The sequence below is a fragment of the Pocillopora verrucosa genome, chromosome 11, assembly GCF_036669915.1.
Source record: "Pocillopora verrucosa isolate sample1 chromosome 11, ASM3666991v2, whole genome shotgun sequence".
NCBI classification, from domain to species: Eukaryota; Metazoa; Cnidaria; class Anthozoa; order Scleractinia; family Pocilloporidae; genus Pocillopora; species Pocillopora verrucosa.
This window is the reverse complement of record NC_089322.1, coordinates 5,460,474-5,488,078: the sequence shown is the minus strand read 5'-3', so window position 1 is coordinate 5,488,078 and position 27,605 is coordinate 5,460,474. Positions and strand designations below refer to the sequence as shown.

General features: G+C 38.1%; 2 protein-coding genes across 4 annotated transcripts; one reads left to right on the top strand and one right to left on the bottom strand.

Moving 5' to 3' along the window:
• Positions 1-901: 901 nt before the first annotated feature.
• On the bottom strand, positions 902-3,642 carry LOC131795284 (ectonucleoside triphosphate diphosphohydrolase 1-like). Its single transcript, XM_059112854.2, has 2 exons — positions 3,543-3,642; positions 902-2,276 (listed from the first exon to the last, which is right to left on the bottom strand). Exon 2 carries the CDS (start codon positions 2,274-2,276, stop codon positions 993-995), a length of 1,284 nt encoding a protein of 427 aa, XP_058968837.2. The 5' UTR covers positions 3,543-3,642; the 3' UTR covers positions 902-992.
• A 2,018-nt stretch (positions 3,643-5,660) lies between these two features.
• LOC131795298 (uncharacterized) lies at positions 5,661-27,347 on the top strand. Of its 3 annotated transcripts, XM_059112870.2 has the most exons (24): positions 7,270-7,437; positions 7,793-7,855; positions 9,851-9,878; positions 10,425-14,376; positions 14,706-14,795; positions 15,702-15,835; positions 16,522-16,576; positions 17,039-17,140; positions 18,500-18,587; positions 18,670-18,720; positions 19,156-19,214; positions 19,597-19,668; positions 20,247-20,315; positions 20,512-20,595; positions 20,726-20,805; positions 21,707-21,737; positions 22,184-22,261; positions 22,866-23,012; positions 23,581-23,680; positions 24,258-24,448; positions 24,644-24,769; positions 25,195-25,254; positions 25,953-26,038; positions 26,169-27,347. In XM_059112870.2, the coding sequence occupies exons 1-24, from the start codon at positions 7,404-7,406 to the stop codon at positions 26,209-26,211; spliced, it is 5,823 nt and encodes a 1,940-aa protein (XP_058968853.2). In that variant the 5' UTR covers positions 7,270-7,403; the 3' UTR covers positions 26,212-27,347. The 3 variants fall into 3 exon arrangements, with proteins under 3 accessions (XP_066030351.1, XP_058968853.2, XP_066030352.1); XM_066174254.1 differs by lacking the exons at positions 7,270-7,437; positions 7,793-7,855 and adding an exon at positions 5,661-5,762; XM_066174255.1 differs by lacking the exon at positions 7,793-7,855.
• Positions 27,348-27,605: the final 258 nt, after the last annotated feature.

Sequence of the window (27,605 nt, the reverse complement as noted above, 5' to 3'; positions counted from 1 at the left end):
GCCCAGGGAAAGTCTGAGGCCTTGAACGATGCAAATCTACGAGAAGTCAGCAAGGGGTCTATGACTGCAAGACCCCCCGGCAAAACCTCGACTCGCCGAAGATCTCCCCGCGGCGGGAGAAATGCGCGTCTTACAGCGCTAATAATAATAATAATAATAATAAGAGCCTTCTCGCAAGCTATTCTTTACCTCAAGTTGCATCTGTTTCGAGGTTAAAACGTCATAGTAGATGGACGAACAGCTGTGTTTAGGCATTTTTCGACCGGACGAAAGCACGGTTTTGCGTTGTCTCCTTCAGAAAGGGGGGGGGGAGGAGGAGGTGGAATTTGCGAGTTTCGAGGCATCTTCAGCTAATTTCCATCCTCTGCGGTGAATTTTTGGTGGTGGAGTTTTTGAAAAATCCGTTTTCCTACGCAAAAAGGAATTTTGAGCCCTCTGAACCCCATTCTCTGATGAAAAACTATTTCTATAAGAATGGCGTTTTAAAAGAGAGACACGGGGAAGGGTCTTAGGGTCCAGACCCCTTTTCCCTCCTCCCATCTGACCTCTGGGAGTTTTTGTAGCTTATCTATTATCTAAAATTTCCAAATTATTGCCACAAGCCCACAACAGGATCGCATATTAGTAATCAAATGGCTAAATTTTTGTGAGTTTGAGTGCGAGTGCATGCGTTTTCCTGTTCATGAGTGGGTTCGTGTTTGTAAAGGCAAGTGAAGGAGCAGGGGGAGGGGTGCGCATGGATTGGTCTAGAAGTAACCATCCCCCAATCAAATAGTCCTGGATCCGCCCTTAAAACGTTACCACTTTCCACCATATTTCAGCAACCATGATCAAGTTATAAACAGGAAACATATCAGAGTCAAAGATGACGCTGGTCAAGTATTCAGTCAAATATTTTTTAATGGAAATAGTACGTTTGTGATTCACAACAACTTTTTCATGACAGTTAATGAAGGCTTACATGCAGTATGCTTTTGACGTTCTGTAGGCTATCACAGTAGGTCGGTTTTGTACAAAACAGCGCCCATGATCCAGCTTAGCGAGAAACCTTTAAGCTCCTTCTCGACAAAAATTTTCTTGTTCGCAGGCATCTTGTAACCCTTTTGCAAAAGTTCGTACACATAGTTTCCCCACAAACATGAAAATTTAACATAGCCTTCGTCGATGGGTTTCACAACATTGTATGGCTTGGAGCAAAACTTTTTCGCAGCGCAGCCGATTTGCTCAATACTAACGGGCTTATCTTCACAAATTACTGCGCCTATACGCTCAATTATTGTGTAAAAAGCAGAGAATGCAACAAATTTTCCATTGAGCTTCGGTTGGTCATCAAAGGGACATTCCTGGTTTGGATGTTTATTCGCACAGAACACCATATCGTCGATGAGCCTCCGGCACATCTCCGAGTCAGGCTCCCCAGTGATACTCATCTCCTGGCCCCCAACGTTAAAGGTCTCGCTAAAGCCTTTGTGGTGACAAGGGCTTTTGATGTATCCTTTATCATCAACTGTTTTGTCTTCCCACTCGTCCAAAAACTCCAAGAAGCGATCATGAATCCTAGCCAATCCCATATCTAAGTAGCTTTTAGCGAACAATTTGTAATTCTTTTTTCCCAGTCTCAGGATGGTGGCGAGCTCAGATTTTCTGGGAAGGCGCATTGAGGTTTGGGTAGAGGCCCCGCCCATGTCCAACACACCCCATGATGGGGTCCATCTTTTCGAGGTTAACACTCCCTGGATGAAATTCACTGTAATCCAAGCGTATATGGCTTCCTCTTTGCCTGAAATGATTTGCACGTAGTCCTCTTTGAAGAGGAATGGTGAGCGATCACTACTCAAGACCTGTTTCACATAGTTCATAATGGCTTCTTGATCCGCCTCGGTTAGCAGACGCATCCCAGCGGTTGCCAGCAAAAGAAAAGGCGTTGAAGTCTGTTTATCTTCAGGAATGATTCTTGCTGCCGCCGTGATGAATTTTTCCAGGTATTCTGAAATTCCATCCAATTTATTCAGCGAGGACAGGCCAGGTTTGACTTTACCAAGCGAGTTGTCCACTTCCTCAACATCTGACACACTCTCTAGTTTTTCCTGTTTGTTCAAGTGGAATTTGTAGATATACATTCTACTTCCAGTAGAGCCAGCGTCGATAAGAATTACGTAGCTAACATCCGGGGAGTTTGAATTTGAATTTAGCTGCACCTGACTGCCGTGACATGGAAAGGAGGCCTGGAGCCAAACGAAAATAGCCAATGGAAGCAGAGAGTGCAAGGGTGCCATCTGGAAAGGAAAGAAACAATTGATTCTTCAATATTGATCTACCGTTCCATTTTTCTGGTATGAATCGTTTAACAAAATTGGACAAAAACAAACAATATAAACAAAACAATATATGCAATCACACGGAAAGTTTTAATTAACATGATTAATAATATACATGGAAAAATTACTCAGTTCTGATTGGCTGAGATAAATGCAGTTTTCAGGTAATTCAGTGCAGAAGAGGGTTGATTCAGTGCAAAGAAAAAAATTGAAATTTGAAAATTTGCGAGCGAAACAATGGCCGGCGTTTTAAGTGGGTTTTCTTTCGCCACCGCCGCTGAAAAACAGCTTAAACAACGAAAACACTGTAAAAAGCACTGCTTTTTGGTTGTCGGTTTGGAAAAAGTGGTGTTTAGAGAAGGGAATTGCCGAGGAAATCGAAAATTACGAGCCGACCCAGCTTAACACTTTGCTCGAGCGGTCCAACGCCGAAATTAAAAAAAACATGGTTAAACCTCGGAAACAACGATTCCGTTTCATCGAAAGTGATTCGGACACAGACTGAACAATTCCTTGAACTGTTTAGCCGGACTTTGAACTTTTTTGTACCTTAAAGATGTGAAGATATCATTGCATATCATTGTCTTGATCGTACGCGGTTGTTTTAGCCGAACGCACGGTTTGAATAAATTATTTTTTGCACTTGATGCGCGCGCTTTGCTTATGTTTAATTATGATAAGCCATCTCGTATTTTTCCATGTATATTATTAACACGTAATCGCATGATTTTTCTCGTGCAATTTGGAATAAATAAGCACGAGTAAATTTTTTTAAAGACTTGAATCCAGCTAGTTTTGGATGTACATAATCGAGAGCTGTATACTCAATTTAGGCGCAATAATGAGCAAATCTTATATTCGGATGGAAATCAAACGCAGATCAGAACTGAGAGCCGACAAGAACAACATTTTATCAACGTAGTAGCTTTCATTCGGAGAATTCAGCTAAAAAGGGGCTCCGATTTGTAAGGCAAACTTCCTAACACCGAGAAAAAGCAAAAAAACCGCCGCTGAGTGCATTCTGTTTGACTTCGCATTGTGCTCACGCTGACAAATTTTTTTCTGCATTAGCGCAGCAAACTTGTTTGGACAGTTATCTTCATTATTCAGAGTACTCCCTTACCAAATGTGATTTTATCAGTAAATGGACAATCCAAAGTACACAACTTCGTATCCAAACTGTGACGATGGATATCTAACACTCTAAAAAAGATTCACACAAACCTTGACTGTGAATTCCTATGCACGACTTTTGATGTATACTGAGTGATCAGTTCTGTAATGCTGTCTTGGCAAGTGTACGTGATTTCTAGCTGTGGTGCTGTCGAATTAAACATCGAATTTGTTCGCCGTCTTAACCTCGCCCACTTAAAAATGATTTGATTACACAGGGGAAAAAAAGAATGCTTGTGAAAAAAATGCACAGCATGATCCAAAGATATCTACGGCCGCTTCTCAGAAAAGAATCGAATCAATCCCGCCTGAATTATTTTGTAGAAAACAAAAGTATTTTTGCAAATTAAACTAAGGACTAGGAAATACCGACTTGAAATAAATAAATGTTAATGAAATCCCTTGAGGATGTCAATTAGAATGCGGTTAATCAAGAAAATTTGACTTTTCTTTGAAGGCAACTTGTGTAAAAGAAATCACAAGAGCTACTAATAATTAAGGAAAAAAAGTGATTCCCTCGGATTGAACTGACCCAACAGCATTTGGACCTGGTTCAAAATCAACGGTCGGGTGCTTTAGATTACAGGTTTACAATAGAAAGGTCGAACCAGGAGCTTTACGAGGAATCTGTGTCACAGTTCGCACACAAAAAAGGTGAATCACTGAGAAACACTTTCCTCAATCGCGAAAAAAGGGGTATGATTTCTGTGCAGCCCTGCCCTATCAACAAAGCCGTAGTACCCCCAAAAGAAATGTATTGTTTTAGCCATTTTTTTCCGACGCCTGCTGGTTCATGCATCAAGAAGAATGATTCGCATCCCACAAAAACTAAAATCATTACAGTGCCCCCCTTAAATCTTCTTAAAATGAAATTTTGTAGTCCTTTAGGTTGAAAGTGGCTTCACTGTGTGTGAAAATTAAATAAAAGAGTGATTGTAAAAGATGACTGAGTAACGTACGTTCGATCTTGCTTAAAATGGATATTTTTGTCCTGGCGCAACAAAATCCAGTTCATAATGAAACCTACGAATATCGATTGGTGGCGCAGCTCAAAGCTCTTTTTCTACAGTAAATCATTTCGTTCGATTAAATGATCCAGACCGAGGCGGAGTCAATCCATGGGACTTCCACTTAGCCAGCGGGATTCAAGGTTCTTACATGAAATCGAGGCGAGTGATCAGCCAGTCTGAGATGGCGCTCAAACCCCGAAATCGCACAGCATCCAGAAAGAAGCGACACGAATAGTATATATGTATAAATTAAAAAATTAAAAAATTAAAATAAAAAAAAATAATTGACATCAATCCTTTTATCTTGTGACAAACATCACCCGTGACAGAGAACACGTGACGGCCGTGACGGAGAATCACCTGTTGCCATGGTGTATGAACTTCATTACCGCACTGCAATTGTTCTCAAAATATGTCGTTTTCTGAGGCCTCTTTGATGAAATGCTCTTCATGAGGAATTAATTGAAGCATTACAATTCCACTTCACCCACCTGATGGGGAACTCCTAAAAACTTTCGGTGTGGTCGGGCTCCAGCTTCTTGAGGGAGCCCGGCCCTGACCGTGAAAAAAAGGCAGTTCTTTGGGGTAGGGTACAGATATAGAGTGTGCAGTTTATGTGGACAAGATGGTGCTTCGATCGTCAAATTTTCTTCACCTTTCAGACCCATTGTTCAGTAGTCGAGAGCCACTGAGTTCGTTTCACTCGTTGGAAGCCTAAACAGTTAAATGTCTCACAATGGGCAAAGTGGAAACAATTCTGAAGTTAAAAAGATATACTACTTCCAGGTAGTTGCTGTCCCTCCTAGCAATTGTTTTCTCCCGTCAAACCTTTATCAGATAATTGGATAAGGGATTACTTGGATCAATTTTTGCTGGGGATGTGCCGCTGTTCTCTCAGAACCCCGATCCCGATTTCCCCCCCGTGTCGGATAACCTGTTTGTCGTTTTCTGATGACCTTTAATCGTCTACTTCACGCCTCAGAGTAAGATACGATCTTCATTAAGTAAAAGAGTACCGTATATCTCACAGCTTACTTTAACCTCTTAACCAAATTCCACGTGACTGTCGAACAACTGATCAGGCGGTACATCTAATAAAACGTGTAAAAACCACGTGAAAATCGGAAAAAAAGATCATTTTGGTGATCAAAGGGTTTGGAACAACCACTGAGTGATTGTCTGTTGTTATTTATGGACTTATTAAGCATTTTAACGTTTTACTTTCTTGGTTCTCCACCGAGACACCGGCGACGGCTTGAAGGTAAATCAATAATATTTGTAAAATCGGTTATAAAATTTTAAGAGTTACACGGTTAATTATGGTGACACTTAAGAAATTATAGCTTTCGATTCGGTGATCGTCGTGCGTTGGTAAGTGTGTTCATCGCAAATCGTCAACAAAACGATGATCGTAATCACGAGATTTAAAGGGTCTCAAACGCTAAGCAGTACATACACTACACTAATGGATTTTCGTCTCAGACGGTCTCTGTCTCTCTCAAAAAAATATTCACTTAAATGATTTAAATTTGTTTCGGGAAAAGCTAAAAAGAAACAAGAAAACATACAGAAAATGCCAACCAACATTTAAGGAGATAAATATAATATTTCGCGAGTGCCAACCTTTCATCGCTGACGTGACCGTTGACTTCGGAAAAAAAAATAATCAAACGAAAAAATAAAAAATAAGGAAAGAAACTGAAAAAAATCCCTGGAATATATATCTGAAATTTATTGTAATATTTTAGAAGGTTGTTCAGATGCTTATTTAGTCTTTTTTCTTTGATTCTACGACGACTTTGATTTATCATGTAGCTCATGCAGCAAAGTAATCCCATAGCAAGTAAGCATATTTTATGATGGTAATAAATATTTGAATTCAGTTTATCTTATATTATCGGAGAAATGATGATCTAACCCATACTTTTACAGACAGTTGTTTGACTCTGGGTACCGTGACATAACTCCACGCGACCTACTAAGGACTTTTTTTTTCAGACTCAAATTTACATGTTAACCTCGGTTGTTGTATCACCAAGGAAGAGAATTTGTTAGATACATTAAATCGGTACCGAATGCAATTTGCGTAAAACGATACACGGTAAAAAATGACGCAGTAATCATAATAAACTCGGAAAGAATAAAAATAGAAAAAAAATTATATAAAAATTCAAAAAAGCAATATTGTAAATGGTAATAACAATAATATAAAAAAGCAAGAAATAACGAAAATGATAATGATTTTCGTTATCTTTACTGATTACGACTAATTGACCCCGAGACTCCACATGAGCGGTTGTGTCGGAGTAGTTGTGAAAAAGGGCCTTGACTCTTTGTTAACAAAGCTGACAGGAAGTATTTTGCGTATAAGATATGAGCATATAGGGCTTTTCCGCACTAGCAGAGGTGAGGAAAGGCTTATTACGTACACTGAAATTTCCGCGGTTTCGTTAAATTTCAATGTAGAGGAAGTGACGTTTGAGGAGGCAACTTCCGGCAACTTCCGTTGATTCGTTTCAAACAAAAATCTGTTTGTGAAAATAGAATTGTTAGACCGCATGATTTGGTAACTAGTGTAAAAAAGAAAAAAAGACATAAATTTGGTGGGAAATGTAGAGAAAAGGAGGATAAAAAGACAGAATATTAAAAAAATAACAGTGAAAATAAAAGAGCGGGAATTAGGAAGAGAAATTTTCCTGAATGGTTCTCAGAAGACACGAAATTTCCCGGTCAGCGGCTACTGTATGCAAATCATGTGATCATGTCAACTCAGAGGAAGTGAAGTCTGCAGTCCATATATATTGTTTTTATCACAAAGGACGAGCAATACTATGCGGGGAAACGCTATTGAAATCGCAACAAATGATAACTGGAAAGTTGATTGTCTGGTGCTCCCGCTAGAATGAGTGTCAAGGAAAAGGCCAAGGCGTTCGAAGGTACACTGTGTGAATTATTTCAGCGCAATGTTGTGTGTGATCGGTTGATTTAGAAATAACTGGAATATTTGGGGGTGTTCCATGATGAGTTTACTTTACTAGTCTCTTAAACACTCAGAGTTTATTTGAAAATGTTTAAGTTTATTCAAGATCAGAATACACCACGGCACAAACGTGGTTTTCGATGACAAGTTTAAGCGTGCGAAATATATTGTTTTGGGCATTTCCGTCTTTGGAATCAACATGTCGTCGTATTGTCGAAGTGATGTAGAGATCGAGTTTCGTTGCAATAAATCTTTCCTTTGGAAGGATGTAGATTCTTATTCTCGACATATGTTCCTCTGTTTTACAAAAGGACGTTCCTCTGTGATTGGAGAAAGCCCGCCACCGAAAAAGAAAAGCCGCGAAGAACGCATCGGTAAGACATGAGCTTAATGTACTCACTGTGATAACACGCTTAGAAGGGTCCATTCATATTAAGATCACCAAGAGCGGTTTCTGATCCTCTCAATTTTAGGCTGTTTAGTTTTATTTCAGCTACGATTTTTCGCCCATTTCCTGAATCGGTTTGATTTCCGCACAATTCGATTACGTATTCCTAGAAGGAAAAGGGATTGCCGGTCTCAAGAGATAGTCTGATTGACAGTTGAAACGATAAAGATTGATATCAAGTCCCACGGTCGCAAATCAATCGAGTTATCCAAATGCTTCACGACAATGTAATTGACCCTCATGCTCACAACATGTTGCGCTTTTACAGATAAACTCTTAAAACAATGTTTTGTTTATTTTTATCATAAACATCATGTTTAGATCAACTTGAGTTTACTCCATGAAATATGACAGAAGCCCAACAATGCATAATGAGATGTGTCTATTGAAGCTTCTTTGTAGAAAGACATCTGTTATGCTAGCAGGTGCAATGACCATGTCATTGTCAGTAATATTCTGAAGCTTTACAGGCATGGAGTGTCTATTTGTCTCAAAACTGTTGAAATTTTTTATTAAAAAAAACATTACTATGTATGGTATGATGTGTTAGTGTGTAATATTCATCAAGCAAGCCTCTCTTGAAGGCTTCATTGGCAAATTTTATTTCATTGGTGTTAAATGATAAAAATGAATAATAAAAACTAAAACGAAGACTTTACTAACACAACTTTTTTAAAGAATGTGTGGTCACAATTCAAGTCACTACTAAATGTGATGTAATCTTTTCAAGGCTGTTCACTTCCTAAAAGGAAACAACAGTGCATAACACTCTCACACCCAAGATCTCATAAGTAATTCTCCTTACTGTCCACCATAAAATTCTTATCATGTTAGTGTGAAGAATTTGGTGTTGGATCAACTACTTTTTATTATCCTCTTATTTATTTTTTTTCTTTATTCCCATTACCTACCTGCTTGATATTGTATTGATGATGTAAGGAGAAATTCTGTCTTGGTCACTCATGGGAATTAAAGGAGCATTAGGAGATTGTTTTGTTCTTGTACATTGGACATGATTTTGGCATGGGATTTTGTATGCCATTAAAAGTCGTGAACCCTCTTGTGTTTTTTAATTTTTTAATGTCTGTCTGTGGAGGTGTATGTTGGGGTAGATTTGACTTTTAAAAACTTTTGATCCCTTAAAAATTGCTCACATCTTATTTCTTAGTGTAATTTCACTTCTGAATCTAACCTTAGGGTCACAAGAATAGAGAAATTTATCTCCAACTAAAAAGTTCATGATTGTTAACCCTTTAAATCCCAGATCAAATTTGTAATTCTCTTTACTGTCAACCGTACAATTCTTGTGATGTTAGTTCAGAGAATTTAGTATTAGATCAACAAGTTATCCCCAAATTGATATTTTTCTTTATTCTCATCACTTGTCTGCTTGATATTGTATTGATATTGTAAGGAGAAATTCTGTCTTGGTCACTCATAGGGGTTTTTTAAGGGTTAAACAAGTTCTCCTTGTTAGTAACATTGGAAATGTCTATAGAGCAGTGTGCAGAATATGCACACTGAAAGAAAAAGTTTGTTTAATAATCTGGACAAGCTTAACTCTAACACAAGCATCTCCAAAAGGGAACATTTTTTTCAGTGCAGTTGTTTCATAGCTACAGGACAATAGGCCATTTTACAGTTGTGTACTTAGTTGTCAAGCCTTTGATTTGGAGTGAGGCTGAAGGTGACCTTGTTGTGATAGAGACCTGTATCTAGTTAGCATGATAACAAAGTAATTTGCATTTGAAAAGCAGCAAGGTTTGTATCATCACAAGGTCACCCTTAGCCTCATTCCTGTTCAAAGGCTTGGCAACCAAGCACACAACTGTAAAATGGACTATTAAGTGGAATTTAATAGTTCTTTATTTACATGGCTTGTATCTAAAAATTGTTTTTGGTTCTCAATGGTTTTTCACAGGTGGCAGTGGCAACGACGACCTGGAAAGGTGAGTTCAAGTAGATTACAACTTGCAAATGGTCGCCTTGAATGAGGGTCTTTTCCTATTATCCTTTGTTGAATTCTGCAAGATATGAAAAGTGAACTGTTCACAGGGCTGTGCTCCAAGAAAAAAATTAAAGGGAGCCCATTTCTCTGAAATTGTGAAATCCAGGGTGCCAAGCACATGCTTTTTATGAAAAAACTAATATTTTCCGAGTTGCCCTAGAGTGAATACAGGTGTGAGGGACTACCAGATGCCGCAAGAGCACAGCCCTGTGTTCTGGTCCATAGGAACAGGTTTGTTAGCATGAGCATGGTCATAGGAGTCTGAGGAGTGTTCTATGAGAGTCTCCTCTGACTCATATGTGCCCAAAAGGGAGTTGAGGAAACTCTCTTTTGTTGCTAGAAGCTCTATAATAATTATTTGCTGGAATCAAACAGTCATTTGCTCTCAGTAAAATCACCACAACTCTAATTACAAGCTGCTCAGTGTAATATCCAAGATTTCACCATCAAAAATGTCACTTTAATTACATTCCTCCTTTTTATGCAGAGAATCATCATCTGAAACTCCTGAACCACCACCAAGAAAATCCAAAAAGAATGGCAAAATAAAAACATCTGAAGAATACAGTCCAAGTTTAGAAAGAAAAGAAAATATTCCAACAAGTGTCAAGGAGACCAAGGGGCGTCAAAAACCCCCAAGACCTCCTCCACCCCCAAGGGGAAGTTCTTTGGGACGTAAGAGTGAATTGTTGTCAAATTTGCGATTACAGTCATCAGGTGAGAAAAAGAAAAAACCTCCTGTCCCTCCAAAACCCAAGAATCACATTCCTAAGAAAGCTTATGTGAAAAGGAACATTAGTGTCAAAAGTGTGAAAAAAATTGTTAGTCAGCCAGCAAAGGATGGATCTGTTTTGGTGCCAAAGTCTCCCACAAACAGTGCACACGAATCACAGTTTTTTGCCCCGCTAGATAAAGACACTTCTAAGGTGGCATCATCTGAAAATCACGAGTCAAAAAGATCTTCACAGTTTTTTGTCTCTTTGGAAGAACAAACTTCTAGTAAAGGCAGCCTAAATACTAAGGAGTTAGACAATTCAAAAGGACATATTGTGTTTGAGCATGCTTCAGAAGATAGTGAATTCACTAATGTTGAAAATGGCTTTGTGGGTAGTAATGGCATTCATGAGAATGGGATAGCTTCTAGGCGTCTTGTTATTCAACCTGGGAACATAAATTTTGAAAAGGACATGGCAGATCCTCTGGAAGGTCTTGAAATAACAGTTGATGATATTAGTGAGGATGATGACATTTCTTCAATGCCACCTGAGGGAAAGAATGAAGTTGGGGAATTTTCTGAGCCTATGGAGGTCAGTGTGGATGATGCTTCAAATGACGGAGTTTGCAATGAATTTCAACCAGTTGATGGTGTAGAAGAACCAGAAGATAAAGTTCATATATTATACAGTGTTGAGCTTGAGGAAGAATGTTCTGTCACTGTGATAGAAAATGATACGAGGAGTGATGAAAAAGGAACAAAAATGCTGGAAGTACAAGGAGAGATTAGAGCAGAAAACAATGAAGTTATAGAAGTCGGTAAAGGTGAATCAATTGCCAGCAACCTTCTTTCAGAAAATTTGGTTGGGGAGAATGCTTCACTAACCTCTAATGAGGTAGAAAAAGAAAAAATGGAAGAAGAGTTTAGTGTGGTTAATTTTTTCAATCATCAAGAGGAAATGGCGTCTAATTTTGAAGCTGAAGAGCGAGTGGACAGTGTTTTGGAAAATCTAAGTGAAGATTCAGAAGAAATTGCTATGAAGGAAGATTCTCCAGTTGAAGTACAAGAACTATCAGTTAACCAGAATGTTAAGTGTGAAACTGAATTAGAGAGTTCACAGATTTGTGTAGATTCAACAGGACAAAACAAAGTTGAAAACGTAACTGATAAAAGCCATGAAGCAGCTATGGAAGAAGCACGGCAAAATGAATCTCACCAAAATGGTGAGGTGATTATGGCTGAACCGATAAGAGAAGGTACTTTGTTATCAGTTACTGATCGTGTCATTTTCAAGGAAATTTCACATGTGGATGAAGATAAAAATAATTCGGAGGAACCTGCTGAAGAAAAATTAGAAGATGTTAGGAATGAAGATCACTCAGGGTTTAAGGGTCAACATGAAAATGAAGGATTTATGGAGAAAAATGAACTTGAGTTTGTTTCAACTAAACCAGAGGAATTGGAATCCTGCCAAGACATGGCAGTAGAATTGGACAAAACTGAACAATTTGGAGAACAGTTGCTTGAGAATTCAATTCCTGAAAATTTTTGTCAAGAAGAGAGAAAAGATGGCCAGATGGAATTTGCGTGTACTAGTGGCAATGAGGAGGAACCTAAAGTAGAAGAAGATGTATCAAGTTTAGAAAACACTGAGGGTTTGATACATAAGGAGAGTGATGATCAGGATGAAAGCCCCGTCATTCCTGATTCTATAGAAGATGATCTGGATACTGTGTCATCTGAATTTGTTAATGTGGAGCAAGCTGCTTCACAGGAAAATGTTGAGGCTGTGCTATTTGAGATGAAGGAAGATCAGGATAAAAGCACTGTCAATGCCATCCCTAATTTGAAAGAAGATATAAAAACTGCTTCATCTGAATTTGTCGATGTGGAGCAACCTCCTTCAAAGGCCAACAAGGAAGTTGTGCAAGTTGAAGTAGAGGAGGTTGAGAGTTCATGCATTGTTAATGCCATCTCTGTTTCTACAGAAGAAGATCTAGAAACTGCTCCATCTGAATTTTTTGATGTGGAGCAACCTCCTTCACAGGCCAACAAAGAGGTAATGCAAGGTGAAGTAGAAGAGGGTGATAATGTGAGCATTGTGAATACCATCTCTATTTCTAGAGAAGAAGATCTAGAAACTGCTTCATCTGAATTTGTTGATGTGGAACAACCTCCTTCACAGGCCGATAAAGAGGTTATGCAAGTTGAAGTAGAGGAGTGTGAGAATGCGAGCATTGTAAATGCCATCTCTGTTTCCAGAGAAGAAGATCTAGAAACTGCTTCATCTGAATTTGTTGATGTGGAGCAACCTCCTTCACAGGCCAATAAAGAGATTGTGCAAGTTGAAGTAGAAGAGGGTGAGAATGTGTGCATTGTGAATGCCATCCCTATTTCTACAGCGGAAGATCCAGAAACTGCTTCATCTGAATTTGTCAATGTGGAGCAACCACCAACGCAGGAAAATGTAGATGGCGACAATTCACTTTCTCCAGAGTCTCAGCCAGTTCCCCCAGAGAGACGAAGTCGCAAGGCTAAGAAACAAAAGCATGTTTATGAAAATATTGCTGCAACTTCAAGACAACTTGAGCAGATTAAAATTAAGGGAGACTCCCTGAGAAAAACTCAGTCCTTCAGTAAATATGAAACAGCTTCTCTCTCAATATCACGCCCTGTTCAGCGTGTGTCTGATGATGAGGTTATTTACAGAGTTCCTGCTAAGGTCATTCCAGTTGAAAGTTTTGGAACTGATGAATCCGAGTACAGTGTTCCACTTCCCATTTCATCTCGAGCACGCAGTGTCACTATGCAAGATGAGTATGCAGTGCCCAAGTCAATCATAGTAAAAGCATGTGCAGTAACAGATAGTCATGGTGCTGATGACAGAGAAATATATTCTGTTCCTGGTCAAGTAACACCTGTACCTGTGGTTGAAAAATTCTCTGATTCTTCAAGTAGACTTCCCTCTCAGGCAGTTCCACAGGAGAATGATAGTGAATATGCTGTGCCTGTTCAGGCAAAACCAGTGATGTCAGCTCCTGTGTCAGCCATTCCACCTCCAAAACCCCCGAGAACAAGCTTATTAAAAGAAGAGTTTAATGTCTTTGCAAGTGTGGAGGAGACATCCAGTTCAGCAAGCACAGAGACAGAAACAAGGCAATCACCAAAACCAGTCCCAAGGACGAGAGAGCTGAAGAATTCACCGACTCCTGTACCAAGAAAGAGCTCAAAGACTGCTGCATCATCAGAATCATCAACAACCCACAGCAGTGAAAACTCTCCAAGTCCTGTACCAAGGAAGAACTCCAAGCTTGTCATGTCAACAGACTCATCTTCAACTAATAGTGGTGATAACTCACCAACTCCTGTACCAAGGAAAAGCTTGAAAATCGCTTCATCAACCGAGTCTACTTCAACTCAAAGTAGCGAGTCTCCAGTTCCTGTACCTCGTACTCGTCTGAATGCTCTTCAGCCTGAACCTTCCATCTCAAATGAATCTTCATCAGAGCTCTCTACATTGTCATCTTCTGACATCTCTACGGTGGAGACCACGGAGGAGGAGCAAACCCTGAAACGCAAACCCCCGCCACGCCCACCTCCTCCAAGCAGCCGCACAAGCATCATAAACAATGAAAATGAAGCCCCTCCCCTGACACCTGGGCCGTTTGCAAACGAGGCCGATTCTGATACGGATTCTGATGTTGGAGAAGAGGCATCATCAAAGGTAATTATTAAATAAATCCTTTACATCCTAACATTGATATCAATATTCTCCATACCCCCTCTTTGCATGTCCTTTGGTACTGACAAGGAGAATTTATTGATCAATCCAAGCTTTTTTGGTTGGTGATCGTCTCCTTTATTCTCACAATCTTAATGAATAATTCAAATGTGATATCGCATGGAGAAATTAGATGCTGGTCACTCTTTTGACTATTTTAAGAGAGACCAGCATCTAATTTCTCCCCAAATTTATTTACCCTAATATTTATAGCATCATTGCTATCTTATCTTTTTGTTTAATGTTTATAATTGCCATGATTACTTCTGTAGGGTCCACCAAAGTCAAAGACATACTACATTGCACATGAAATTCTCTCAACTGAGCAGACGTTTGTGGATGCTTTAAAACTTGTCTTTGAGGTAAAGGAAAAAAGGAAGAGGGAGATTCTTTTGATTAGTATTGGTATCTATTGATCAGTATTGGTATCTGAGGAATTGCATGGGCACGGGCACATACCCCTGCCCTAACCCAACATTTATTCTAACTTGGATAAGGGGAGGGGTAGGTGTGCAGTTTCTCAGATATTGGCATTAATCTAATAATTTTAAGCATGTGTGGTAACATGTTTTGTAGCAGGAAAGCTGGTGCCATGTTTTTTGCAGCTATGTATAATGTAAAGTAGGTGAAACTGGAGACAATAACCCTGGCCAGCAGCTTGGCTAAAACTGCTGATGGCAACAAAAATACTATCACAGAAGGAGTGGGGGGGGGGGGGGTGGGGAAGTGAATTGAGCCTCTCAAGCTGCTATGCATTTCCTTGTGTTAAATAGTCCATTTTACAGTTGTGTGCTTGGTTGCCAAGCCTTTGAACAGGAATGAGGCCGAGGGTGACCTTGTGATGATACAAACCTTGCTGCTTTTCAAATGCAAATTACTTTGTTATCATGCTAACTAGATACAGGTCTCTATCACAACAAGGTCACCTTCAGCCTCACTCCAAATCAAAGGCCTGGCAACTAAGTACATAACTGTAAAGTGGCCTATTAGTTATGAGAATTTGGTGATAGATACAGATCAAGGAAATATCTTCTACCTGATAGGTGTGAGTATTCTCATTACCTGTTTGCTGGATAATGTATGGATATTAAAGGGAGAAACTACATGTTAATTACTTTAGGGAGAGAAGAATATTGACTGTCAATAAATATACAGACATCTCCATGGCACTGTTTCCACAAATAGTCCATTGTACTTTACATTAGAATGCACTTTACACATTTGTTAGATCATTAGGAATTTGACTTTTTTTTTTCAACTCTCTGTAGGAATGTTATGGAACAATAAAGCAAGCCAATGTTGTAGCTGATAGCACTTTGGGTGACATCTTTTGTGACCTAGAGAATATTTATTTGCTGGATTCTAGATTCCTCCAAGAACTAGAGGAACGAATGAAAACATGGTAAATATGACTTTCGAACATACAAATATAATTAATTTTAATCAAAGAAATTGTTATCCATTTGGTGGCGAGCATGGGAGCAGGGAAAAAAGTGAGCTGTGTGAGGAAGTAAACCTCGGACCCTTTGCGTTTTGCTCTACTACAGTTTTGATTCCTCATAGGAAACTCAAGTTTTTCTACCAATCACTTGGGAATAAAATAAAAATATTTTTCCTCATTCAACAACATGCAGGAGGAGGGTGGGGGGGGGTTATGTTGTATGTTGTCTATTTCCTTACTCTGGTCTCCCTTAAGAGTGAATTTTTCCATGTTCTCTCAATAGGATTACATGTAAAAGTTATTTTCCAGGACTTGGGTTACTTGAAGGGTGGATACTCCTATCCACTGGATAAATCTCTACTCCTTGGATAGTACACTAAGTTTTATTAATGCATTTCTGCTGGACAATGATTTATATGTGGATAGAGTTTTCTGCCCTTTGAAAAACTGGGCCTGACCTACCCCTCCCTGAATGCTACTTTAGTTACACTTCCTCTCCTCCCCTCTATCTCAGCTTGAAGAGAAACAGAACATCATTATTTGCGAGAAAAAAATGTACAGGTCATTACAAACAATGGGTTTAAAAGATGGAATTCCTCTTTGTCATCCTTTACCAAAAATTTACTTTTGCATCTTGTTTCCTTCAGGGAAGAACACGAGAGGATTGGTGATATTATCAAGAAATACAGCCACTTCTTAAAGGTAACATAATGATTATTGATGTTAACATTGTTATCAATAGTTATTGATGCACTAATAAATCTTTTAATGTAAAAATGGCTGAGAAATGCGTGTCTGTTTTGTAATAAACCTTTCATTTAACCCTTTAACTCCCATGAGTGACCAAGACTGAATTTCTCCTTACAATATCAATATGATATTAACCAGATAAGTGATGAGAATAGAGAAAAACATCAATTTGGGGATAACTAGTTGATCCAATACTAAATTCTCTGAATTAGCATTATAAGAAATGTATTGTTGACTGTAAGGAGAATTACAAATTTGATCTGGGAGTTAAACTTCAGTTTGTAACATTGAAATTTTAATAATTGTAATTGTTGAATGTCATCTTATTTTGGTTTCAGTTCCATTTCCACGATTGAGAAACTTTTTGGATTTTTTTTATTAAAGTTTGATGGGTTTATATTTCTTGTTTGACAGATGTACACTCAGTTTGTGAATGGCTACGACAAAGCTATTGGTGTGTTTCAAGACACTATGAAAGAAAATTCAGAGTTTGCAGATATGGTTGCTAAATTTCAGGTAGGACATAATATGCAGAATATTTATTAAAAGCAAAACTCTGTATCGTAACCAAACTTTTGTGCATCTGTTGATGTACATACTGACTCTATCATTTCTTACTACTTGAGAAATGCTGTTTTATAACCCCAAAATGAAATTTTGGACAACATCATCAAACTAAAGTGTGAGTGATTATTTGTTATCAGACAAAAAATAGTAGAGTTTACAGATCAATGTCAGTATCTCAGCAACTGCACATCTACCCCTCCCTTAATCTAGCATTAACCCTGACATGTTATCAGTTGAATAAAGGTAGTAAGTTTCTAAAGAAACTGCGGTGCTTGTCAGTGGGAGAGTATAACAGGGTAATTTGGACTGAGTTGATAATTTAAATTGGCCACCGTACAGAGTTTCAAAGCTGACATTTCGAGCATTACTCCTTCATCAGGGCAAATTTAATTGCGCAGATATGCAGCAAAATGCACAGAAAGCCCAATCTGGTGATGAGAAAAAGGCTACTAAATACTGCAATGTAATTCACCCTATTGTTGAATGACAGCTGTCCAAAATGTCAAAGGTTGAAAAATCTTTGGTGTAGTATTGTGAGGGTGGCAGCCAGTTATTGGTATGGTGTACCTCTACACTTAAATCAATCTCAGATCACATAGGTAATTCTCCTAACTGTCTGCCATACAATTCTTATAAAGTTAGTTCAGAGAATTTAGTATTGGATCAACTAAATATCCCCAAATTGATATTTTTCTTTATTCTCATCACTTGTTTGGTTGATATTGTACTGATAATGTAAGGAGAAATTCTGTCTTGGTCACCAGTAGGACTTAAGGGTTAAAGTGAGTGTATTTTTTTTGTCAGCAGGTGTCAGATGGTCACCTTAAATGTTGAATGGAACAACCAGTTTTTTTTTTGTTGAGTTGAATAAAAAATAAATCGTATAAAGGGGTAACACTTGAAATGTCAGTTCTAGAAACTCCTTATGGTGGTCAATTTTTATTTATCAACTTGGTTGATATAACCAAATTGTTTTGTAACACCTCCACAGCGATGTAGCATCAAAGTTTTTTTAGAAACTTACATCTTACATTCTGATATAGTTGATACCTTTTTTGTTAAGTTCAAGGTATTGACAAAGAATTTTAACTATGGTCAAGACCATATGATGTTGAAAAAATATTCACATGTTCTAGAGAAAGTTTTATAAAAAGTTCAGTTAACAGGAGTGATGAGTGGAAAAGCAGAAGGTTGATAACTGCATCATATCGACTCATGTACAATGTAGATAGAACAACAAAGAATCAGAGGTGAAAATATAACACATTGATCTGAAGAATTATTGTAACTTTTGTTTTCTGTTTACAGGCAAGTGAACGTTGTCATGGAATGGCATTGTCATCTTATATGCTGAAACCTGTACAGCGCATACCAAGCTACAGACTTCTTCTTATTGGTGAGTTAAATTTTCTGTTGTTAAGAGCGATGATCAAATTTTTTTTTTGCTTGAATATTTTATGATGGTTTCTTTTTCCCAGACTATCTCAAGCATTTGCCAAAGGACTCAGAGGAATCAAAGGACACAGAAGGTAATTTAAAGGATTTCTCTCAATCATACATAATTGTATTTTGTATTTTATTTAACTGTATAATAATGTACATGAAAAGATTATATGCTTCCTATTGACTGAAAACAAGTGCATTCTCATGTTCTTTTTTGGCACATTTTTTAATTTTTTAAAGTTGGGTGGAAAAGAGGCATGCATTTAACTCTTGATAGGATATCTACTTCTCCCTCTGTTTTGCAAGGGAAAACTAGACAATTTGGAAAGAGAATCTTTCTGCTGATCAGAAGTCACTGAAAGGATTTTTCAATGGACCCCTTGAAATATTATCAAATTGCAAATTGCTACACAAAACAACACCTCTTTTTGATTTTTTCAATACACAAAATAGCACCTAATGATATGCACTGTTATGAATAACATTTGATCATAATTTGTTGGCTCTTTTCTTCTTATCAGCTGCCCTTAAGATTGTGTCAGAGGTTGCGACACACATCAATGAGTCCATGAAGAAAATGGTGGGTTGGAATTGTACTGTTATCATCAGAGTGAAAAAATTCCTCCGTTCTTCTAAAGATAAATTGCATTAGAGATAACAGGACTTTTTTCATGCCACAAAAAGTGCTGAGTGTTTCACTGATTTTCTCACCACACTTTGACATCTGTTATCTTTTACTGAAGAGACCCATGACAACATGGAATGGATTTGTTTTATAAAAAAAGGCAAAATGCTGTTAATGGTGAAGTCATTCATGCATCTGTCCACATTCCATAAGATTATAAATAAGAATCAGTCAAGATGCATATGTAGTTTAGCTTATTATGTGAACAATTATTTAAATTTATAAAACAGGCAATATAGAGCACAAAATAAATACTGTCATTGTTATTGTTTAACAGGAGAGCTTTGAGCAGATGCTTAAGGTTCAGAGGAGTCTTGTGGGACACCCAGAGATTGTCAAAGCTGGACGGGTATGTACCAACAGTCGTTGTGTGCTTAAGAGCATTTAACGTGAGCTTCATCATTTTCAGGGGCAGACTGATGAATTCCAAATAAGGAGTTCAAACTTTGATTTGGAAACACAGAATTTTTTGTCTGAGCTAATATATACCAACCACCCCACCCCCACCCTCACCCCCTACTTCACTTTCTGTTAACCCTTTAACTTCCAAGATCTGATAGTTAATTCTCTCCTCTAAATGCTACACATTTCCTCGTAAAATGGTTGCAAGAATTTGGTGTTCAATCAAGATACTATCATACCTGATAAGTATGAATAATCTCACTACCTGTTTGTTGGATAATGTATGGATATTATGGGGAGAAGTTACATGTTAATCACTTCTGAGAGTTCAAGGGTTAAACATCTTTTCGTTATCTAAAAAATAATTCAGTTGAGTAATAATTAGTAATGCACCTACTTTTTGTTACAAAGCCTGCAGGTCTGATAAGGAAAGGAAGGGGGGGGGGGGAATTCTGTTCCAATTGATAACAACTCTTTCCTAATGTAGTTCTTACACATGTTTATAATTATATATTTCTTTTATAGGACTTTATCAAAGAAGGGACTTTGATGAAATTGTGTCGGAAAGACATGCAAGAGAGAATGTTTTTCCTGGTTTGTAAATAACTCTTAATTTATTAATTCTAGAAAAGATCAATTTTGCTTTTTTGTCCTTTTTCGATGTTCATAATAACTTAGTGATTCAAATGTTGACCTTGGTGCACTGTTGGTGTTTATTCTGAGGAAATCACGTTTCTCTGTAGAGGTCAAAATTAAAGATTATTAATATTTATTTGTTACTTTTTCTCAGCTGACAGATGTTTTGTTGTACACAACCCCAGTAGGCGGTAATCAGTACAAGCTCAATAAAACACTCCCACTGTTGGGAATGCAGGTAAGAGTAGGACTGGTACTGACTAGGAGATTGTCTTTTGCCTTTAACCAAAGATGTTTTTAATAACATAAGAAAGCGCAGCATAGGAACAATGCTTTCTTACAGATATATGTGTTATTTTATTTTTCAGGTGACTGTTCCAGATTCTCCAGATTTTGTAAATGAATTTAGTATCATAAGCACCACAAGATCATTTACTCTCACAGCGAGGTTAGTTCTGCACGTTGTTAACCCATTTACACCCAAACATCAGTATGCATATTCTCCTAATACATTTCCTAAGATGCTGACAAGGAGAATTTGTTTAACAATCAAGAGTTTCTTTAGTTGGTGATCATTTCCTTTATCCTTGTAACCTTAATGTTTAATTTTGGGTTGTTATTGTAAGGAGAATTTAGTTAAGAGCCCTTTGAATTTTTCATTCATTTAATTTCAGGTAAACTGTTCGAGGGCAGGCATTTTTTCATGGTGCACTTTTGACTCCTGTCCTTAAGTTGTTAGTGTAAATACATGTAGATACGTTTAACGCCACAAAATGAATGCGCATTTAATATATTTGCCAGATAGAAGTGTATTTAGATGTAAATACGTGTAGCTGTTATTCGACTTAAAGTGAATAATTAATACAAATATCTGAGTACAAAATGTAACAACAACAACAACAACGACAAAAATTTTATGAAAAAGAAGCAAACTTACAATTTGTGGCGTAACCAGGTCAGGCAGCAAAACTCTTAAATAAAAGAAACACGTCGCGAGCAAAAACTAACGAAGCGACTGACTTGGTTGAAATTGACTAGCAGTGATACTTATCTATTGAAAACAACGCGCATACTGGCAATAAATATACAGCTACCGGCGTTACGTAATTCCTACGTAACCTCACGCAAAAACGCCAATTTAATTGAATAGTAACGGAACATCACAGTACTGTCAGTAGTAGTACAGTTGAAAGAAAAACAATATAAAATTATTTCGCAGTTGTTTGACCATAAATAAAAATGCTAATTCTAGTTGTTACCGTCAGCCTTGAAGTTAGTTTCTGTGTTGTGGGAATTTTTTGTATGTGCAAAATTGCATAATTAGTACGTTCTATTTTTTTTTAAAACAGCACTCCAGAAGAAAGAGATCAGTGGGTCGAGGTAGGTAGTACTGCCAAAAGTCGCAACTTATGAATAAAAGATATTTTGCCCTTGATCTTATGTCCTTAACACTTGTTCCAAGGATGATAATATGAGGAAAATTAGAAGCCGGTCACTCCTTGGGGTTAACCCTTTAACGCGATCCCATAAATGACCAAGACAGAATTTCTCCTTACAACATTAAAACAATATCAAGAAGAGAAATGACGAGAATAAAGAAATCAGGAGATTATTAGTTGACAGACAGTAAGGAGAATTATTAATGAGATCTTGGCAGTTGAACGGTTGAAGGGGTAACCTCTTGCACCTGTGCGACTCAGAGTCCTATTCAGACTTAACATTAAGTATCAAGCTTAGAGCTCTTTTCAACAATACACAGTACACACATTAACAAGTTAGATATTTAAGGTGATGATCATTAACCAACTTTGTAACTTCATTTTCAGACTTTGAATAACGCCATAGACGTTGTCACCAAAAGGAAAATCACATTTTTTAACAAGACAAGAGATGCAACAGGAGTGGTAAAAATAGTTTGTTCTTTTACAGCTTTTTCTCTGAAAATGTTTTCAGGATTCTACACTTTAACTGGTACAAGTGGTTAAATTAGCCAAGAGAATTTATTATTAAATGAAGAAACCTCTCCCCGCCCTTACGCTGTCTTTTCGGATCTCATATTTCCAGGACTGAAGTTGTGAAATGCAACAAAAAAAGAGTTAACTTCAAACGATTTCGTTCGACATTGCGATTCATTTTTTTTCTTTGTTAGAGTAAACTTCTTGAATAGTGCCCATCTCTCAGTTGAATTTCCCAACTCTCAAAAGTTTTCCGGTCGAGGCTGCCCAATTTCCTCCCCCCACAACCCCCCCCCCCCCTTTTTCCCCTCTCGCTTGATGTTACCCTGAATATTCCAAATTTTGGGTTGCGTCTCCGAGTACTGACTTCCCAATCGCTTTCGTTTACCCCTGGGATAACTCAAACCCCCTCAGTATCTCAGCCGTTTTTCTTTGGCTTCAGAGTTTCCTTGACGAGGGGTATTTTCTCCATCTTTCCACTTACATTTACGAGGCTTTGTAGTCTCATAATTTTTACAATCTGAATCCGTTTAATGTTCTCGTTATTGCGAAGGGAGTGCAAGAGAGGGACGAAGAGGTCATGAAACTCGGAGAGAAAGCCCCTGTGTGGATTCCGGATCACCGTGTTACAATGTGCATGAGCTGTACGTCTCCATTTACTCTCACCAACAGGAGGCATCACTGCAGAGCTTGTGGAAACGTAAGTACAGGGTGCTGAAAATTCAGTTTCATATCGTTCAATCTCGAACTCAAGATTCCATGGATTGTATTTTGTCAATGACCTCCTCACCCTCTTCCCCACAAAAACTGTGCTTGGTAGTTTTGCGTAGTTAACGACAGGTTAGGCTCTAAAAAGACACTTCATGTTTTGTGTATGTTAAGTTTTTTACGCTTAATTCTTTAACTATTTACACCTTAACATCAATATGCATATTCTCCATACTGTCCTCCGTACATTTCCTTACGTGCTAGCAAGGAGAATTTATCAAGAACTTCTTTCGTAGGTGATCATTTCCTTTATGGTCTTGACCGTGCTGTGCAATTCAGTGGTGATATTGTAAGGAGAAATTAGATGCTGGTTACTCTAAGAGGTCAAAGAGTTAAAATTGCTTTTTTTTCTGAGTTAGAAACGCACCTGAGCGATAAAAAGAAAACCGACAAGAAAGCGGCAGTCGAAGATGGGAAATATTAACTCGGATTTTCGAGTGCGTGACGGTTCATTTGAAATTTAGGACTGAGAAGAGGACGTCGTCTATTTATTGTTTCAGGTTGTTTGTGGGGCTTGTTCGGATAGTACCGCTCCACTGGCATACTTGGAGTACAACCAGGCTAGGGTTTGCGACAAGTGCTATGACCTGCTTTTAAAAGGTGAGCGCAAGAAATGTTTTTAAGAATAATTCCTTCCCTATACGGCAGCCATTTTATTTCCCTTATTGAGCACCCCTTTTCAACAACTGATTTTTTTCAAATTGGCTCAGTGCGATACTGATAAAGATGCTCGTCAACTTTCACGATGTAACGAAAAGAAAAAAATAATGACCTCGCGAGAATTGCAGTTTCGAGCAATTTTCCATTGATTGTCGAAAGTAATTTGGGATTGCATTGGTTTTACTTTCTGACTCCCAGTGATTGGCTGTGAAAACTGGCGCCATCCTCTCAACCAATCAGATGCAAAACGAAAAACAACCACGACTTGGTCGCCCGCGTTTTTCCCGCGCTTTAGGCAGTTTAGTTGTTCTTACTTTGACTTCTCATTGGCTCTTCAAGGTATTTCCCTTTCTTCTGATTGGCCGTTGTGATTACGTTAGTTTTGGTTTTGCGACACCCAATCCAAAAGCACTCTAATTGTGTCTAACACGCGTTATAGTGAAATCCAATGCAAAACACACGGGATAACAATTTACTCTGTGCAGGACAGCTTACAACGCCAATTCCTCCTTTCCAGATTTCCACACCGCTGAAATGAAACCAGTAGAGGAAGAATCGCCTACGTCTACGCTTCCCCCGTTGCTTCAAGAGGCAGAAGACGCAGAGAAGCTGCTACGAAAACCGACCAAGTTTGAAATGATGCGACGATTTAAGAGTAGAAAAACAAAAAGAAAATCGACAATAATGCATCCGTCGCACTTAACAGAGGTCAGTGAATGTCTAAAGTACTCTGGGATTGCTTTGGTTTTAATTTGTTTACTTTGCTCTTTGATTGGTGGAGAAAAATGCTTTCTCAACCAATCAGATGCAAGACTAGAATTGCGCACGACCTTGTCAATCTTTTTCCCGTGCTTGATACAAGGATTTTTTATTTGACATCTGAAATATTTTGTCTCTCAATAGGTCGTCGCTAATCAGGAAGGAAGTCAAATGAGTGGCTACTTAAAATACAAGAAAGGAAAATTTGGATGGAAGAAGTCGTGGTTTGTGCTGAAGGACAATGTTTTGTATTCGTACAAAGCCAGCTCAGTAAGTTAAAGATGTTAACGAAGTTTTGAAACCACAAAAAGTTACCGTTTGTTTACATCTAAAAATATGAAATCTCGTTTTCAGTCAGTATTATGAGAGAAAACAAACAATTAAAAAATAAACAAGCCAAAAAAAAAAGGAAAAAAGTGTTCATCTCGAAAGTAGAAAAAAAGCGGGAAACGAGACGCAGGTTGCTAGCGCGGGAAATCTGTGGTACGCGTCTAAGGCAGGGAATGTGATAAATATGAGATGGAGGAAATGTGAAAAAAACCTCAAGACTAAAACGCAGATAGGAGAAATAATTGAATACCCAAGAGAGGAAAGGATAAATTGTTTGGATAGTTGCTGGCTGTTGATGAACTTGTTTGTGTGATTACCGTGTCTAACTACTGAGTTTGGTTTTTCTGATCAATTTGAAATTGTAGGATGTTGTGGCGCTGGAAAGTCAACCAGTCTTGAGTTATGAAATTGAAGATCTTGGCAAGGTGCGTTTACTTATCTTAATTAAGTATTTTGCGACTTTATGAAAATTTAGTAGAATCAGACATTGTCTTTTAAGCTATTGAGATAATTTAGAAAGATATAAATCATTGTACTGGGATATGGAAACTGAAAGTCAAGTGAATTTCAATGAAAATTATTGGTGAACTCGAGTGAAGAAGGGCGGGAAAACTGCTAGGGGTCAAGGTATGACTGACACAGCACTCGTCTGTGATTGGCTTAATAGTAGTGCACTAAGCTGCGATTGGCTCGCAGTTATAAACCAATCAGAGGGGTGATTTAACGTCGAGTTGAAACCAATACGCTGTTAGAGTAATGTTCAATAACCTTGAGTGTCGAAAGTAATCCAGACGTATTGGTTTTGCTTAACTTTGCCCTATGATTGGTCCAAACAACCCGCGCCACGCTCTAAACCAATCAAATGCAAACCTAGCACCTATCATGACTTGGTCGTCCGCGTTTTCCCGCGCTTTAGCCTTTTTGCTTGTTTTTACTCTGAGATTTGAGTGGCTTTTCAGGGTATTTTCCTTCCTTCTGATTGGTTGTTGCAATCACTTTAGTTTCGATTTAATGACCCTCAATCGAAAAGCGCTCTGACTTCACCGATGACTTTCTGTGCATCCGTTAAGATGGAATTGATACTTTTTTCTCACGTGTGTTTATGTGTGTCACTGGTTTTCAGGAAGGGAATGATTTTGTATTTCAACTCAAACACCATGGTATTTCACCGTTAGTTTTCAAGGCAGATAACGAAAACTCTGCATCAAGGTAAATGAACAGATCTACCTCTTTTCCGAACGGAAACAATATTTTTCAATTCTATCTATGATTGTGTCACATAAAGATAACTATTACTATAGGTTGTGCAATAACTCTTTATTTTGTTTGACTTTTTCAGGTGGGTACGCGAACTTAAGAAAGCGACCACGATGCAATCATGAAATAATTGTTGTCACGCACTGAAGCAACGCCGTCCAGGGCGTTAGGTCCGAGTCACGCTGTGCAAGTCACGCAAAGATGTTGGACGTAATGTCAAGGTTTCTTTGCGAAAGATGGAGAACGTTAAGAAGGACATTTTACTAATTGGAATACCTTATATTATCTGTGCCTAGGAAAATATCAAATGCTTTAGAATTATTATAAATTTACAAAGTTTTACCGTTATATATATAGAGAAAGACTTGAAAAGTATAGTTTTGGTAGAAAAAATTTACCGCTGTATAATTAAACTTGATTTTTCAGTTGGGTAAACAAGGCTTACTTTCCGATTTCAATCGTGCAACTAAGAGCAGACCCAAGCTTTCACGAACATTTTGGACAAATTTTGGACACAATGACACTCAACAGCTCTGGCCATAGTTAGTGTTTAGTCCTATTTTAAAATTGTTAGATAAAATGTCAAAAGCTTCTAGTCTAAGAACGTTGTAAATGGTCAGAATTTGTAGAGGTGAACATGCCTCACAAGTTTTGCTCCTTTATTCCTCGTTTGTTCATCTTTGTCTTCGATTCACAAAACATTACGAACTTTTTACCGGTTCTCTAAAAGCTTTCCTATTCATTCACGATTACCAGGCGATTTTTTAACGAACTTATTGCAAATATTTCACTTACTCGTACAATGTTTGACGAGTTCGTGTTGGTGTCCATCACTTTTTCAAGGCCTACTTACGAACGGCCGACCACAAACTCGAAGCTCTCGACAATCAGAAGACGGTAGAGGTTTACCGATCAAATTTGCTATTGCTTGCAATATCGACAAATAATGCAGAATATATGGAATTATAGATATACTAAGAAGTCAATATTATCTTTCGCTATTTTTTGTGAATATTCTATCACTTGCAAAAAATATGTGTCTTTAGGCATGGATTGGAGGATTACTTACGTTTAATCAAATTAATTCACTTGAGGAAATAGAAGGGCTTTTTGTTGGAGAGGTTTAATTTTTTTTATTGATCCACTTATGTTTTTTGCTCTTAAATGATCGTTATTTTTTTTGTTTACCAACCCTCTGTATAGACAAAGTTTTTATATTGTTAGAAATATAGTTTTTTTTGTATAATAAATGTTTATCTCAGAACTGCAAGTAGTATTGGATTAGTTTGTCTGCTAGGAGATTTAAAGCTGAGGAATTTTCTTTGGGAATTTGAGTAACGCAACATTGGGCTGCGTAAGAGGGAGCGTCTTCCAATTCTTAAGCACAGGGAGGTTTCTGGCGGGTAGTGGAGCAAGGGGGGAGGGACATTTTAATCCCTAGGGGTCCCACCCCTTTATCTCAAATCCCTGTAATTTTAAGCTTCTCGGTTTGCCCCGGATTTGCCGTCCACTGCCCCGG

What these genes read in the sequence shown, in the direction of transcription:
- LOC131795284 (XM_059112854.2), bottom strand. Translation starts at nt 2,276, where the DNA reads ATGGCACCCTTGCACTCTCTGCTTCCATTGGCTATTTTCGTTTGGCTC.
- LOC131795298 (XM_059112870.2), top strand. Translation starts at nt 7,404, where the DNA reads ATGAGTGTCAAGGAAAAGGCCAAGGCGTTCGAAG. An exon ending in ATGAGTCCATGAAGAAAATG is followed by an intron (nt 19,215 to 19,596) that starts GTGGGTTGGAAT and finishes ATTGTTTAACAG; the next exon opens with GAGAGCTTTGAGCAGATGCT. An exon ending in ATCCGTCGCACTTAACAGAG is followed by an intron (nt 24,449 to 24,643) that starts GTCAGTGAATGT and finishes GTCTCTCAATAG; the next exon opens with GTCGTCGCTAATCAGGAAGG.